Consider the following 14,379-nt stretch of genomic DNA (forward strand, 5'->3'; position numbering starts at 1 on the left):
TCAATGCAAACTGATGTTGCTCTTCTTAGGTTACATAAGTGTATATACAACTTGGCCTTTTAAGGGGCTAAGTATCTGACATGGTGGTGGTGTGTTAGTGTGTGTTGTGCTGGTACTAGAGGATCAGGCATGGTTTTGCTGCTGGAGTTTAAAAACACGATGCTTTCTCACTGTCTTCACTATTAGATTAACCTTCCTTGTTGGTCCATGTGTAGATGCAAATTTAGTGACAGACTCACTTGAGGGAACCTACTGTACTGAATTTAACTGCACAACAAAGTCTTGTCCTAAAACACACTGTTTAAAAGATCAAAGTTGGTAGATTTCAAATATTTGTGAAAGACTAAAAAAACAGACTTTCATGCTGCAGGACCAGTATGACCCCTCCATTACCAAACATGCCCTTTGGCTCCGAGGCCAGATGCCACTTTCATAAGCAGCAAACTATCCCCTAAATCCCAGTTCAGTGTGACAGAGAAGGACGTAACTGTGGAACTGACCTACCACTCCCAACCAACTGCTAACAGCCAGCTCCTAGTGACCTGATCCTAGTAATCAGATTCTTCTAAGCAGCTCCTGGTAACCTGACCATAGAAATCAGACCCAACAGATCATCAGCTCCTGTTGACCAGACAGACACGAACAACACGGCCCCAGACTTTGGCACACCACTCCACTCACCGTAATGAGCATGAGCAGGTATGCTTCAGTTTTCTGTAATTATCGAGAGTTATAGTGATGTTTCCTTTCAATGGCTTCCTATGTGGACATTAATTAAAGGAGAAAATCTTTCAAACAATGTTCATTTATTACATATGTACTGAAGTAAATATTACCTGGATAAAATAATACATTTTTAAAAAATCATCAGAATTTATCAATTTTTGTTCTAAAATCAAACACTAACACTAACTCTGAGGTTAGACCAAACAAAAAGATTCATTTACTTGCAAATATACTTTAAATGTTGCTTAAGTATTATTTATAGTAGGGGATGAGTAGGTATTTGCTCTAGGTACATGGCTGGTGTGCTAGTGTATAATGTGGGTGGATCACACATGTTCATGCTCACAAAGTCAAATTGGCAGCTACAGCATGACTAAATAGAGTGGTTTCTGTGCTGTTACAGTTTAAGGTATACTCTTTTTACCAGTAATAATAAATGGTGCAGTCCTTTTTCAGACCCAACCCAGTTCATGCTGGTAAAGTCATGTATGATATGTTTTGTGTGTGCACACAATCAAAAAACGTATGCAAAATACTTTATAGTTTGTTGAAATGCTAAAAGAACTATGTGAACAGTAAACATAGAGGTTATAATATAATCACCTTAACACTACACATTTCTGTAGTATTTCCATTGTTGATGTAAATATATACAGTGTAATTACACTCAACTCTTCAGACCTAGATTTGATAATAAAAACAAATGTAAAGCCATAATTTTCCTCCACTAGCTATATATTCTGGTTTTAGCCACTTAACATTAAAACCTACAAAACATAATGTACCAATAAAGCAAACAGTCTGATATTCCCTGCCCACAGAAAAGTTGGAGCATGTAACTCCACACAACAAAATTCTCATGAGCATGTTTTTAAAGATGGTCTTTTATGAATCATTCAGTTCCAGACAATGTCATATTAAATTAGAATTGGCATACACATTTCTATTTGTTCAAGAAAATACCCCCCATCCACACAGCTTGTGTCCACTGTGAATATGATCAATATGATCACCTACTAATGTGGGTTTCATTACTTTTGAGACAACTATCTTAATTTAATTCTTTATTTCGCAATAATAACATCATATTAAAACCATACATTATCTATGCAGGTGTCTGCTGTTTCCGTCTGAGGTTCAGATGTTTATTGAGGGCTGTATGTGTGCAGTGGGCACCAGGCCAACTCATGCCCGGAGTTTGGCAGACGTGCTGCTCGAGGGAGACCTGCGTGGACACTACAGTCATGGACTTAACCGCCTTGGTGTGTAAACCATTCCTAATTTTATAAGCATGGAGAAATTCAGATATGAAAATTTGTAGATTTTATGACATTTAGCCAAAAGGACATTTTTGCTCTGGGAACATGGACTGAACCATTATTCCCAGAGAGTAATTGATTCAAATTCAGTACTGTTCCAGCTCCTTCCTAACTCTGCTCTTTGACAACGATTTTCAGCAGCAGCTGCTCAGATACTCTTTAATATGTTTCTAAAACAAATTTATTGTGAAGTTTACTGTGTTACTTACAAATATTTGGAATGTTTAGGGTTGGCAGCTTTCTGATATTGAAAGAACATAGGCCTGGGGAGGTAAAAAATAAGGGTGCCTGAAAATGGCATACTTGAATACTACATACTAGCCTGAAGTGTGTACATACTATGTAACCACTTAACTATATACAAATAAACTAATATACACTTCTAGTATGCACACCAATGTGGATGCACTAGATTCGCCATCCTACCAACCTTTGAACACAAGATGTCACACCAGTTGAACACCCCTATCGTCAAGAGCCCTGTCCCATGTAAACATTATTTATCTTCCTGTGGTACCAGATTTACATTCATATTTAATTCAAATGGAATACAGTTCAGCATTCAAATCAAATTAAATCAAATCAAATCAAATTTATTTATATAGCGCTTTTCACAACTGATGTTGTCACAAAGCAGCTTCACAGAATTCCAGTAAGACAAAGATTTGACATGAAATGTAAAAAAAACAAAATGTAAAACCCTCAAGTGAGCAAGCCAGGGGCGACAGTGGCAAGGAAAAACTCCCCCAGCTGAGGAAGAAACCTTGGGAGGAACCAAGGCTCACAAGGGGTGACCCATCCTCCTCTGGTCAATCTACTGGTAATAATAGTTAGTAGTCCATGAGAACTTCAGTGTAGGGGCAGCTTCAAGGAACTTGGTGGTTGCTGTAGTGTGGGCAGCTGATCTGAAGCGTGGAGGAGGAACTCGACAGTCATCCATCAGTTTCCAGACAGACAGGTGGGCAGTCATTTACTCGGAAAGATGTAAAGGGATGGAATTAATTTTGAACTGTTTGGTGTTTGTAAAGTAGAAAATATGAAATTTTCCAGAGTGTGGCTAATGACTCCGGCAGATCTGACTATGACAGCTTTAACTAAAAAGAGAGAACCAGAAGGACACACAGACCCGGGAGCATCCTGAAACACTGGCATCCCTCCGCTCCACCGTCAACAAACCTGAGTGATCGCGTGAAGCGGCGGGACGACAGCACCAGCGTCTCAGTTTAATATTCATATATACATTCAGACAATGTAGAGCAATAGAAGACATGTTTTGTGGAATTTGCTGTTTTTTTTATTTAACTTTAAACTAATCAGTAACTAAGGTCAACTATACACACATGAAAACAAATGTAAAGACAGCTTTTATTAAAATATTAATAAGCACATTTATAATACAATAATAGTTAAGTAAATAGACAAATTCCATCATTCCATTCTACAAGTGCATCGCAATAAATGTTTTTTTTTTCAGTAATTCAATTAAAAAAAGTGAAACTCATTATATAGATTCATTACAAACTGAGTGATATATTTTGAGTGTTTATTTTTTTTAATGTTGATGTTTATGGCTTACAGCCAGCGAAAACCCAAGTCATAATTTTAGAAAATTGGATTATTAAATATGACCAATTTTAGGGCGGTACGGTGGCGCAGCAGGTAATGTCACACAGCTTCAGTGGCCTGGAGGTTGTGGGTTCGATTCCCGCTCCGGGTGACTGTCTGTGAGGAGTTGGTGTGTTCTCCCCGTGTCTGCGTGGGTTTCCTCCCACAGTCCAAAAACACATGTTGGTAGGTGGATTGGTGACTCAAAAGTGTCCGTAGGTGTGAATGTGTGTGTGTGTGTCTGTGTTGCCCTGTGAAGGACTGGTGCCCCCTCCAGGGTGTATTCCTGCCTTGCGCCCAATGATTCCAGGTAGGCTCTGGACCCACCGCAACCCTGAACTGGATAAGCGGTTACAGATAATGAATGAATGAATGAATGACCAATTTATAAAATTATTTTTAATACAGAAATGCTGTCCTACTGAAAAGTATGTACAGTATATGCACTCAATACTTGGTCGGGGCTTCTTTTGAATGAATTTCAGCATCAATGCAGGTGGCATGGAGGCGATCAGCCTGTGTTACTGCTGAGGTGTCATGGAAGCCCAGGTTGCTTTGATAGTGTCATTCAGCTCATCTGCAATGTTGGCTCTGGTGTCTATGGAGGTATATTTGGTGCAAAACTCCTGAGCACCTGTGACAGTGAGATTTGTAGTTGTAGAAAATAGTCACACATGTGTATCAGTACATTTGGAGTCACAGAGAAAATCTCTTCAGGAGTTGCAAACCTGTAGATTTTTTCCCCCTCTTCCACAAGTACAGTTTAACAGTTACACCTTCACAAACTTTTCACTGAAGCTGCACAAATCCAGTTCTACACACACAAGTACAAAAATATCATACTCTCCATTTGTAGTGGTATATTAGGTGCATAACACATTCGCACACTTGTATAAAACTTGCACATTCATAAACCAATATGTGAATCTTTGCAGTGCGAGTTACATACCTGTAGAAAGTCTCCTCAGAAATATATATATATTTTAGTTTTTTTTAGGGGTGATATTTCTCTTTCACGAACACAAGTCAGTAAGTCAGTGACTTCACCGAGTGACTGTATTTTTTCATAAAAATACTTACAAATTTTGTCTTATAAATGAACACCATACTGGTTTAAAATTCCCTAAAAAAATGGAACATATGTTAATTTTAAGAGCATTTCTGTTATGCCCTGATTTGTCCTGTCATTTAGAAATGCATATTTCTTCATATATTTGCTAAAACCTCACTTCTCCAGAGAAATCACAAGACTGTAAAATATATTTCTTGCTGTATTATATCTAAAAAATACAACTAAGATTAAATACAAATAAGATTACTTTTTTTAAATAAATAAATAAATATTAAAAAAGGCTAAAAACTAAACATGGGCAAATCATCTCAGCAAAGGCTCATTCAACATAGATAGCAGATATTAGCACTAATTTTGTTAGGCAGACAAAGCTTGTACAAATAAACCTTTTTATTATAGCCGCATATCTTTCATTCACATAGGTCAAGTGTTTTATGAGAAATTTCTAACATGTTGCCTATATGTTTCTGAGTTGGTGGTGTGTGGGAGTGTCTGTGTGGGATGTGTACAAGTATCTGTGTGAGTATGGTGTGTGAGTAACTGAGATGGTGGTGTGCATGGTGTGTGCAGAGTGTGTAGAGTGTGAGTGGGGTTGTGTGTGAGAGATGTATGTGTATGCATGTGTTGTGTGTGTTTGTCAGTGTCTGTGTGGGATGTGTGTAAGGTGTGTTTGTGGGGGTGGAGGGTGGGTGCTGTTAGCGTGTGTTTGGTATAGTGTCTGAGCGGGTTAATGTGTAATACTGGTTATTTTTTTAAGTAAAAATAAAATCTGCCCTGGTGAATCCATTATTCTAAGAAAAAGATTAAACTCTCTTATTTTTGGATGTAATAGGACAACATTTACAACTCAATGTAGTATGCAAAGGTTTTGGCACCTGTAGGAACTATGTAGGGCACTATGTAGGAAGCATGAAGCTTTATGGGACACAGCTCTCATGTCACTGCCAGTACTGACTGATGACGGCAGACCTACAGACAGAAAAAGATGCATGAAATCAAATCAGAATATTCATTCATTTTAATAGATTTGATTTGAAAATTTCACATTAATGCAAAAAACTCATATTGAGTCACTTCAGGTTTATGTAGCCTTAATAGATTAAAGTCTTCACAGAAATTTTTAGCAATAACACTTTATGAAATAAAATAATCTGACCAGGTTAAAAGGCCTGAATTTGTCATCAGAACTCATGGAAATCCATTTTGATCTATACTGCAGGTACCACAGAGTACAACCATTCAAGAAAAATGGATCAATCAACAGTGATATTATAAATGTTAAACGTTTAAATATACATACACACTATACAAAAAAGTGTATGGTGATTAACTTACTAGAAAAATTTACTTTGGATATATTGCTTAAATCATTGTGGTTATCTTCGTTTATTGTTTATCAGTAAAGAGGTCAAGTAATGTGAAAATAATGTAATAGCGGTTTTGTTTTAATATTGTCCTGTTGCAGTGATTGCTTTTTAATTTGGCACTAATTGCTCTCCATAAGATTAAGCCAGAAACGCAGCCGATTATCGCTGTTTATGTGCCCACCTCCAACATTCGGGACCTTCACACAAACAGAGGAAACGTGAAAAGTGTTTAATGTTAATATCCAAATAAATCTGATAATCTCTCTCCTTATTGTATCTAATGATGTCACATCAATTTAGAAATGTGCAAAATTGTATTCCTTACATACTACATAAATTTAAATAAATTTAATAACCAAATAAATCCATTAAACTCACAAGTTAAATGATATCAAAACAAGTATGTGTTCTTTATACACTACAAGGCTTATTTTGGGGAACAGTGAAGTTATTTAATTTATAATTATGTTAATAATCAAATAAATCTATATTATTCCCCACACGACAATGGGGAGAACACACCTACTACTAAAGGAATACTCCTATTCCTACTAAAGGGATATTTCTGTTGTTTTGAAGTGGGTATGAGGCACATGTGCCTAGTCAGTGTATTACTAATAGTAGACAACTTTCGGCTTTCTTCTTGATCACAGTCTTCTTCCAATCTGCTCCTGTGAACTGGAAGACTGCTGAGCACTGTCTGATGTGGGTAATACACCTACTTATCATATGTACCTCATACATTTATTCATTCACTCATTGTCTGAAACCGCTTATCCAATTCATGGTCACAGTGGGTCTGGAGCCTACCCGGAAGGGGGTGCCAATCCTTTACAGGGAGACACACACTCACAAAGTGGAGCACCCGGAGAGAACACACCAAACTCCTCACCCAGAGCGGGACTCAAACCCACAACCTCCAGGTCCCTGGAGCTGAGTGGCTGCGACACTACCTGCTGCACCACCGTGCTGCTACCTCATACATAGTCACTTCAAAACAACAGATATGAATTTTATGAATCCCTTGAGAGAAATTAAGTTGTCATAGCAGCCAAGAGCATTTAAATACAGAGCTATAATACCTCAGGGATATAATAGGGAAATATGCAAAAACGTTCAAATAAGTATGTTAATACACAAAGAGATTAAAAAGCATGGGAGATAAATAAAATAAATGGGTGCCGAATGAGTTGTAACACAAACACTAACACTTGCTAAAACATGATAATGTTTTTTTTTTTTTTTTTGTTAATTTAAGTCTCTTATAAAAAATAAGAAAAGTTATTTTTAACTAACGATACAATAGTAAGACTGTTATTTAACATACCTATACATGTCCTAAATGTGCAGGTTTGATGTTATGTTTTTATAAGGTGCTAATTCTCTCAGCTCACACTGGATATAAGATGTCGCTTTTCTTGCACTTGAAGCCGAAGTGGTCCTTTAAACATGGCCAGGGGTTAATGTCCTTCCAGAGTAACTCAGAATTCAACTGGGTTTCGCACTCAGCTGGGTCTTCACCGGTGACAGACTTGTCTGTCTCCATATTTCTTGTGATTTTAGTGGTAGATTGCTCTCCAGCCCAATATTCACTCTGGTAGTTTCCGGTGCGCAATTTCTTCTTCTTGCATTTTTATTTACATTTTTATTCAATAATGGATGAAACTGAAATCCGTTACACCAGCTAATGTGTCACGTACCACACAACAACCTTTGTAGTCAGTGGTCACCAACAATATATTGTAAATCATACAATGCTATTGCTTACTACCATGGCTGTAAATAGCTATGAGGACACCGAGGTCCAGACCTTGTTAGTTTTGCTCTTTTTTAAACATTTTTCCCTTCTCCTATATTTACAGGACACGGGTTTTAGACATACTTTGGTCTGGATATTTTTGCTGGACCTGGCAACCTTGCTCTCAATTTGCTGGTAGAAATGCCAACTTGCTCTCACAAGACATTTCAATTACTAATTGTCTTTAAGTGCTTGTTCAGAGTTATGCTACGCATATGTTGTAGACTATCATACGACAATGCTGCTATGACATAAATGTAAGGGCAAATCGAAGGTTTAGTCAGAAATGTGTGTGTAGCACTGCTCTCTAGATGCAGTACAGTTACCTGAGCAGACTTCGTCCTGTCATGCCTGTTTTCCTCGCCATGTGCTTTGACAACATGGCGAGGACCTTTGTTGTCCTTGTCTCTTCCTATGTCCTGCCTACGTTCCGCCTCCTCGTTTGTGTTTCATTTGTTACTCTGCCCCCTCGTTATCTGTCTCAGGTGCGTCTCGTCTGTGTTTTGTATTTAAGCCCCTTTCTCTCACTTCCTCTTGTCGGACATTTCACCTTTGTTTTGTCAGGTTCCAAGTCAAAGTCATATTGTTTTATGTCTTACTCTTTCCTGGTCATGTCGTTTCGTTTTGTTTGTTTCCTAAGCCATGTTGTGTTGTTTTGCTATGTTCCCAGTCAAGTCATGTCATATTGTGTTGTTCTCGTTCCTGTTCCTATTCCTTGTCACATTGTTTTGCTTCTGTAGTCTTGTTACTCAGTCCAGTCTGTTTGTCCCTCACTTCGGTTCATTCTCTGTCTGTTCTCTTTCTTGTGCCTCTCTATTTTGTTTCTCTGGTCAGTTAGTGTTTCCTTTCCTGTGCTTTGTGTACTCATGGTTTCTGTCTGTGGTCTTTTAGCTCTCTCTGTTCAGGTCTCTGTTTAAGCCCCTTTGTCAAGGTTTATCTCTGTCTGTCCAGTTGTCTCTGTTTAGGTTTATTCGGTATCTGTCTCTTTAGTCTGGGTCTCTGTTTAAGTTTTTCTGTCCAAGTCCGCCTGTCTTTATTTTTGTTAATTTTAGTTTAAATAAAGTATTCTATGTTTTAACGTGTGCGTCTGCTTCAGTCAGTCCGCTCCGTGATATGTGACAATACCTGTCAAGTTACACTGTCAGATTGTACTACCTAGTTACTGGTTTAACTCCTGAACCAAGTGACTGCTCCTGCGGGAGTAATAGGAGCAAGAGGAGTCGGTGAAAGCAGTGTGCTGGAGTCTCCCCCCTCGTTGGAGGATTACCCCCTCAGGTCTGGGGAAATTTTTGGGGGGTGGGTTATGGGTAGGGGTTGTTAGCCTCCATTCACAGGACAAGGGAGGTGAGGCCAACAGGGGTGCACCTCTGGGGGATGCAGGGTTAAAGAAATCCCTCAAGAGTGTGCCCAGCAGTCCCCCTAAACCCTCTACAGCTCCAGCATGTGCCCTGCGAGCAGCACAAGTCCCTGCCTTCGTGGACATCGTCGCAGGGTCCCCTGCCTCCGTGGATGTTGTCGCAGGGTCCTCTGCCTCCGTGGACATTGTCACAGGGCCCCCTGCCTCAATGGATATTGCTGCAGGATCCCCTGTCTCTATGGATGTCATTGCAGGACTGTTTACCGCTGCTGCTCCAGTGTCTGCAGCACCTTCAGCTGCTTCTGTCCCTGTGAAGGCGGAGAACCCAGCCTCTCTTGTCCCTGTGAAGGCAGCATCCACCGCTCCTGTCCCTGTGAAGGCAGCATCCACCACTCCTGTCCCTGTGAAGGCAGCATCCACCGCTCCTGTCCCTGTGAGGGCGGCACCAGTCTTGGTCCCTGTCCAGTATCCAGCCCAATGTCCAGCACCCTGTCCTGTCACATGCCCCTGTCCAATCTTCTGTCTCTGGTTCTGTCATGTCCTCAGCCTTGTCTCCTGTTCCTAAACCTGCTTAGTCCACAGTCTTGTCTCAGTTCCTGTCCAGTGTGCAACCCCAGTCTCCTGTCAAGTCTTGTGTTTCCACTCTCCTCCTGTCTAGTCCATTCCAGCCCTAGTCCCGTCTCCTGTTCCATTTTGTAAGTCACCTTACAAAAGAATCCAGTCTCTTGTTCAGTCTCCTGTCCTGTCCCGAATCCAGTCCCCAGTTTCTGGTCCTGTCAAGTCCCTGGCTCCATTTCCTGTGTCTGTTACTGTCTTGTCCTGAGTCCTGTCTCCCGTTGGTTTATTGTCTTGTTCTCTGTGCTCTCTCCTGCGCCAGCTCCTAAGGAGTGTAGGTGTACGCACCCCAGGAGTCGCGCCTTCAGTGGGGGCATCTGTCACGCCCTTGTCCTGTCGTGTCTGTTTATCCCGCCGTGTGCTCTCTTAGCACATGGCTCTGTTTGTTATTGTCCCGGTCTCCGCCCATGTCCCACCTTTCTTCCTCCCCCTCGTTATTTGTTCCAGGTGTGTCTTGTCTGTCTTATGTATTTAAGTCTCTTGTCTCACTTCCTCTTGTCGGTCATTTGTTTTGCTTCCATTGTTGCTTTGTCATGTCACTCAGTCCGGTCTGTCTGTCTCCGTCGTTTCATGTTGTCCTTTCATTTCCCGTGTCATGTTACTCAGTCCAGTTCTGTGTGACTCCACTGTCTGCTGCTCTGTTAGGTCCTCTGTTTGCTGTCTAACAGCCTTCATATTCACAAAGAAATCTTCAAAGATAGGCTATGTGAATACAACATGATAATGTGCAAAACATGACAATCCTATTCATCTAGCATCATCAACATTAACATTAACAACAGCAAAATCTTCTTCACAGTGGTCAAAAGACTTCACCCACACAAATGGCCCCTGAATTGGTATCAACGGAGAGATGTAATGAGTTTGCATTTTTTTAACACTAAAATCCAGAATATCAAATTTTTAAAGAATGTGTTTCACCCTATAGCACCAGACATACTCCAGATTGTAAACATCTCACTGTGTCAGGGGTTTTTCCAAGCACTTTAAAAACTGCAGTTTTAATGTCAATCCTAAAAATGTAGAATAATCTCAGATAAATTTACCCTTCATTGAGAAAATTGTTTTCAAGCAAATCACTAGCTTCTTGTTCCTAAACAGCTGCCTAGACATATTCCAGCATTTTTTCATCTTAAGGACATCAATGACATTAGAGATTTTCAGACTAAACCACACCTGGAGCAGGTTATATCATATAACTTTTATTCTGGAATGGCAGTTAAGTGTTATTTTATTTTTTTAATTTAGTTTGAATCATTTTAATTATGTGTTTTTTTTAACTGCACTATATTAATTGCATCATTTTAATAGTTTGAATCACTTTAATCCTGTTTTCTTTTATTGCACTATTTTGACTGTTTAAATGCTTTTTAGGCAACCCCCCCCCCCCTCTATTCTTGCTCTTAATTTAAAAAAAACTAATTGCTCTTGAATTAAAAAAGGATGCTCTATAAATAAACTTGCCTTGTATTGCCTTGGAAATCATGTGATTTCTAACAATGTATCATGGTGGATTTAATCTGCAAGTGAATTTCTGCCAGTGAATTTAAGTTAGCATTTGATTTAAGGTAGAATTATATTTAAGCAACTACACTTTTACGTCTAAAGCCATCAAGCGATTTATAAACAAACCTTACAAGGTTATTAGTGATCTTATTTCAAGCCAACTTGGTTTGTTCATGGATTTTCCATTTCTGGTTGTTTCTTGTATCTACTGAAAATGCCAACCATCAGTGCCTGTGTGTGCATGCATGAATGTGTTTCAGATTTGTATGTGAAGGAGACTCGAGCAGGAATCTGTGCACGAGATGGAGATCCTCTACTGGAGAAGGAATCATTAGCCACAGCCCTTGTGGATGGAAAGAATCTCCTGGGTCCAGTGGTGGGAAATTATTGCATGAATTTAGCTATAAAGAAAGCACAAGAGGTGGGCATCGGCTGGGTCGTGACTCATGGCAAGTCAAACACCTGTTATTTTCTTATGCAGCACCTGGCATCCAATCTTTTTGGTAGCTGAGAATGACAAATCATGCACTTTATTTAGACAAGTATAAAAACTTTCATCAAGTTTTTAAAATAATGTCAGCATCAGTAGCAGAACTGAAAGTGTTTCCCTCTTTTTGGGGGGTGTATTTTCAACTCATAGTTTTGTTTTATGTAATTGGAATATTAGCATGGAACCGCGACCCTGAAATGGAAAAGCGGAAAAGAAGATGAGATGACATGAGATGAGAATATTAGCATGGAAAAATTCCCAACAAAATGGAATTTTTCCATTATCATATTCTTAAACCAGGGTCTGTACATAGCCCAAAAAAAAAAAAAAAAGAAACAGGGTTCCCACACATTTTTAGTTCACTCTGAAATTGCTTTTTAGATGCAGACATATGAGCATGGGCACCTACACACACACACACACACACACACACACACACGAGTTTGTATGCCTTTCTTTGTGGAGTTTCTGTTGATTTGTGCATTTTTGTACCAAAATGCCACTCTGGAAATAAATCTTAATTCTTTACATTTAAAAACTACAATGTCTGTAACTGTGATGAAAAACTGTGATACTTATAGGAGAGAATGTCCTCCCAATGCACCTTAAGTTTAATTGTAGGAAAACCAGTAAATGACACATGAAGTGTGTTAATGGAGGAAAAATGTCACATGCCCTCCTTTGGTTGTTTCAAACCGGAACTGGAAGAACATGTATGTTTTATCACAGCTACGCCATAGCAACACAAAACACCGTCGTAACGTCACACCTTAATGAGAGCTAGTATCACCACATAGGATCATAAACACATTTTTGATGTATATGATTTCTGTGGTATGCTAGTACACAGTGGCCATTTTGAGTAACAAATTATTAGTATGCACTCTGTGGAGTTAAGGCATAATGGAAGTATGAAAAGCAACTTCAAAAAAATCATCATGAGTTAGATTATTTTACTGAGTATTAGAAACATTACATTGGTGTTTTATGTTTTATTGTTTTCTCTTTCTGTCTCTATTCAGGTTCAAATCACTTTGGCATTGCTGCCTACTATTCTATACAAGCAATGAAAAAGAATATGATTGTGAGTAGCACAGTTGAATTGTTTGTAAATGTGTGTCAGAGGGATGTTTTTGGGTGTGGATATACTGCATTTTACAAACAAGCAAATTCATGAACATTGAATGAACATGAACAATTTTACAAATGCCATACAAATTCAGAAAGTACAAACCCAATTTCCCAAAAGTTTGGGTGCTGTTGTCATGCAGGTGTGGGATGAGAGACAGCCGGTTGCAGGAGTGGAGGAAAGTCTTTAATCACGCAATAATCTGAAATTGATGTGAGCAGTCCAAAATGCCATGCGTAGAAAAAACATGTCTGAGCAAAGGTACACAAGGGGCTATAGCAAGAGTAATCAGAAAGACAAAACCTAGGTCAAAAATGGATAACACTATGAACGCTTGGTAAAGAACGAGACATGGCACAAAACAATACTTCGCAAAGGATTCACAGAGAGCATGCCAAATAAGTAGACCCTGACAGGTGCAAGCAATTCATATTCAGGTGACGGAGAACAATCGCTCTGTCTCCGATTGGAGACTGAACTGCCGCTCCTACCCATGTGAGCTCCCAGGTAGTCCTGGGACCTGTAGTCTGTCTGTAGTCTTAGATGTGACAGCTGTAAAATAAAATGTATGTTAGAACAAAATGCAATGATGTGCAAATAACATACACTCTGTAATTAATAGAAAATAGCAGCAAACAATAAACAAAATAGTTGTAAATTTGTGTGTTGCTTTAAGAAATAGAGTAATTCGCAACAGGCCTGTGACATGTTTTGGTTTAAAAAAGAGCCTCTCAGAAAAGAGTCTTTCTGAAGTTAAAATGGGGAAGTTATAATATTTTTCTTCAGATACAGAAATGTCCACACTGCTACTGATGTGAAGCCAGCATTTATTGTCATTCTTTTGTGCTTTAGTCAGGGGCCAAATCTAATATTGCAACTTTGGGTGATTTTTCTGAGTACAAGCTGATAACCTATCCAGTATTAATATTTGATCCTTTGATATGTGTTCCAGCCAGGTTGTCAACTGAGAAAAAGATTGGTAAAATTAGATTTTTCCTCAAAATACTTCCTTAAACTTCTGGATCTCCTCCTGTAATTATAGGCAAATGTGCAACATAATCAAACTTTTATGTAAGCATCACCTTAAAAAATAATAATCAATAAATATCCAAAGCTTATTAGACCATAGGGGACACTAATGTGTCAGCACAACTGTTTTGTGGCAGTAGGCAGCATGTCCAGTAAAGATGATCCCTGCAGATGTCAACATCTGAACAAACCTTTTTTACTATTGAATTTCAAACAACAGATACATTGTCCATTGGTCTACAACCAAAGGCATTTACCACCAAATCTTGCCAGAAAAAGGTAGGCTAAACCAGTTAAACCTCAGCTAATCCTAGCTAAACAGCTGGATTTATGATAAGTTACTGTACTTTCATAAACTAGCCTAAC

The 14,379-nt window shown here is 39.0% G+C and overlaps 1 protein-coding gene across 4 annotated transcripts in view; it reads left to right on the forward strand.

Moving 5' to 3' along the window:
• The first annotated feature begins 478 nt into the window (after nucleotides 1-478).
• Nucleotides 479-14,379, forward strand: part of LOC136695447 (uncharacterized oxidoreductase YjmC-like) — a 51,470-nt gene continuing 37,569 nt past the window's right edge. For all 4 annotated transcript variants that reach the window (XM_066669524.1, XM_066669525.1, XM_066669527.1 and 1 more), the window contains exons 1-4: nucleotides 479-699; nucleotides 1,840-1,988; nucleotides 11,626-11,814; nucleotides 12,878-12,939. In XM_066669524.1, the coding sequence (XP_066525621.1) occupies nucleotides 686-699; nucleotides 1,840-1,988; nucleotides 11,626-11,814; nucleotides 12,878-12,939 (414 nt within the window). In that variant the 5' untranslated portion in view covers nucleotides 479-685. The remainder of the gene's footprint in view (nucleotides 700-1,839; nucleotides 1,989-11,625; nucleotides 11,815-12,877; nucleotides 12,940-14,379) is intronic.

This window comes from Hoplias malabaricus, chromosome 4, assembly GCF_029633855.1.
Source record: "Hoplias malabaricus isolate fHopMal1 chromosome 4, fHopMal1.hap1, whole genome shotgun sequence".
Classification (NCBI taxonomy): Eukaryota; Metazoa; Chordata; class Actinopteri; order Characiformes; family Erythrinidae; genus Hoplias; species Hoplias malabaricus.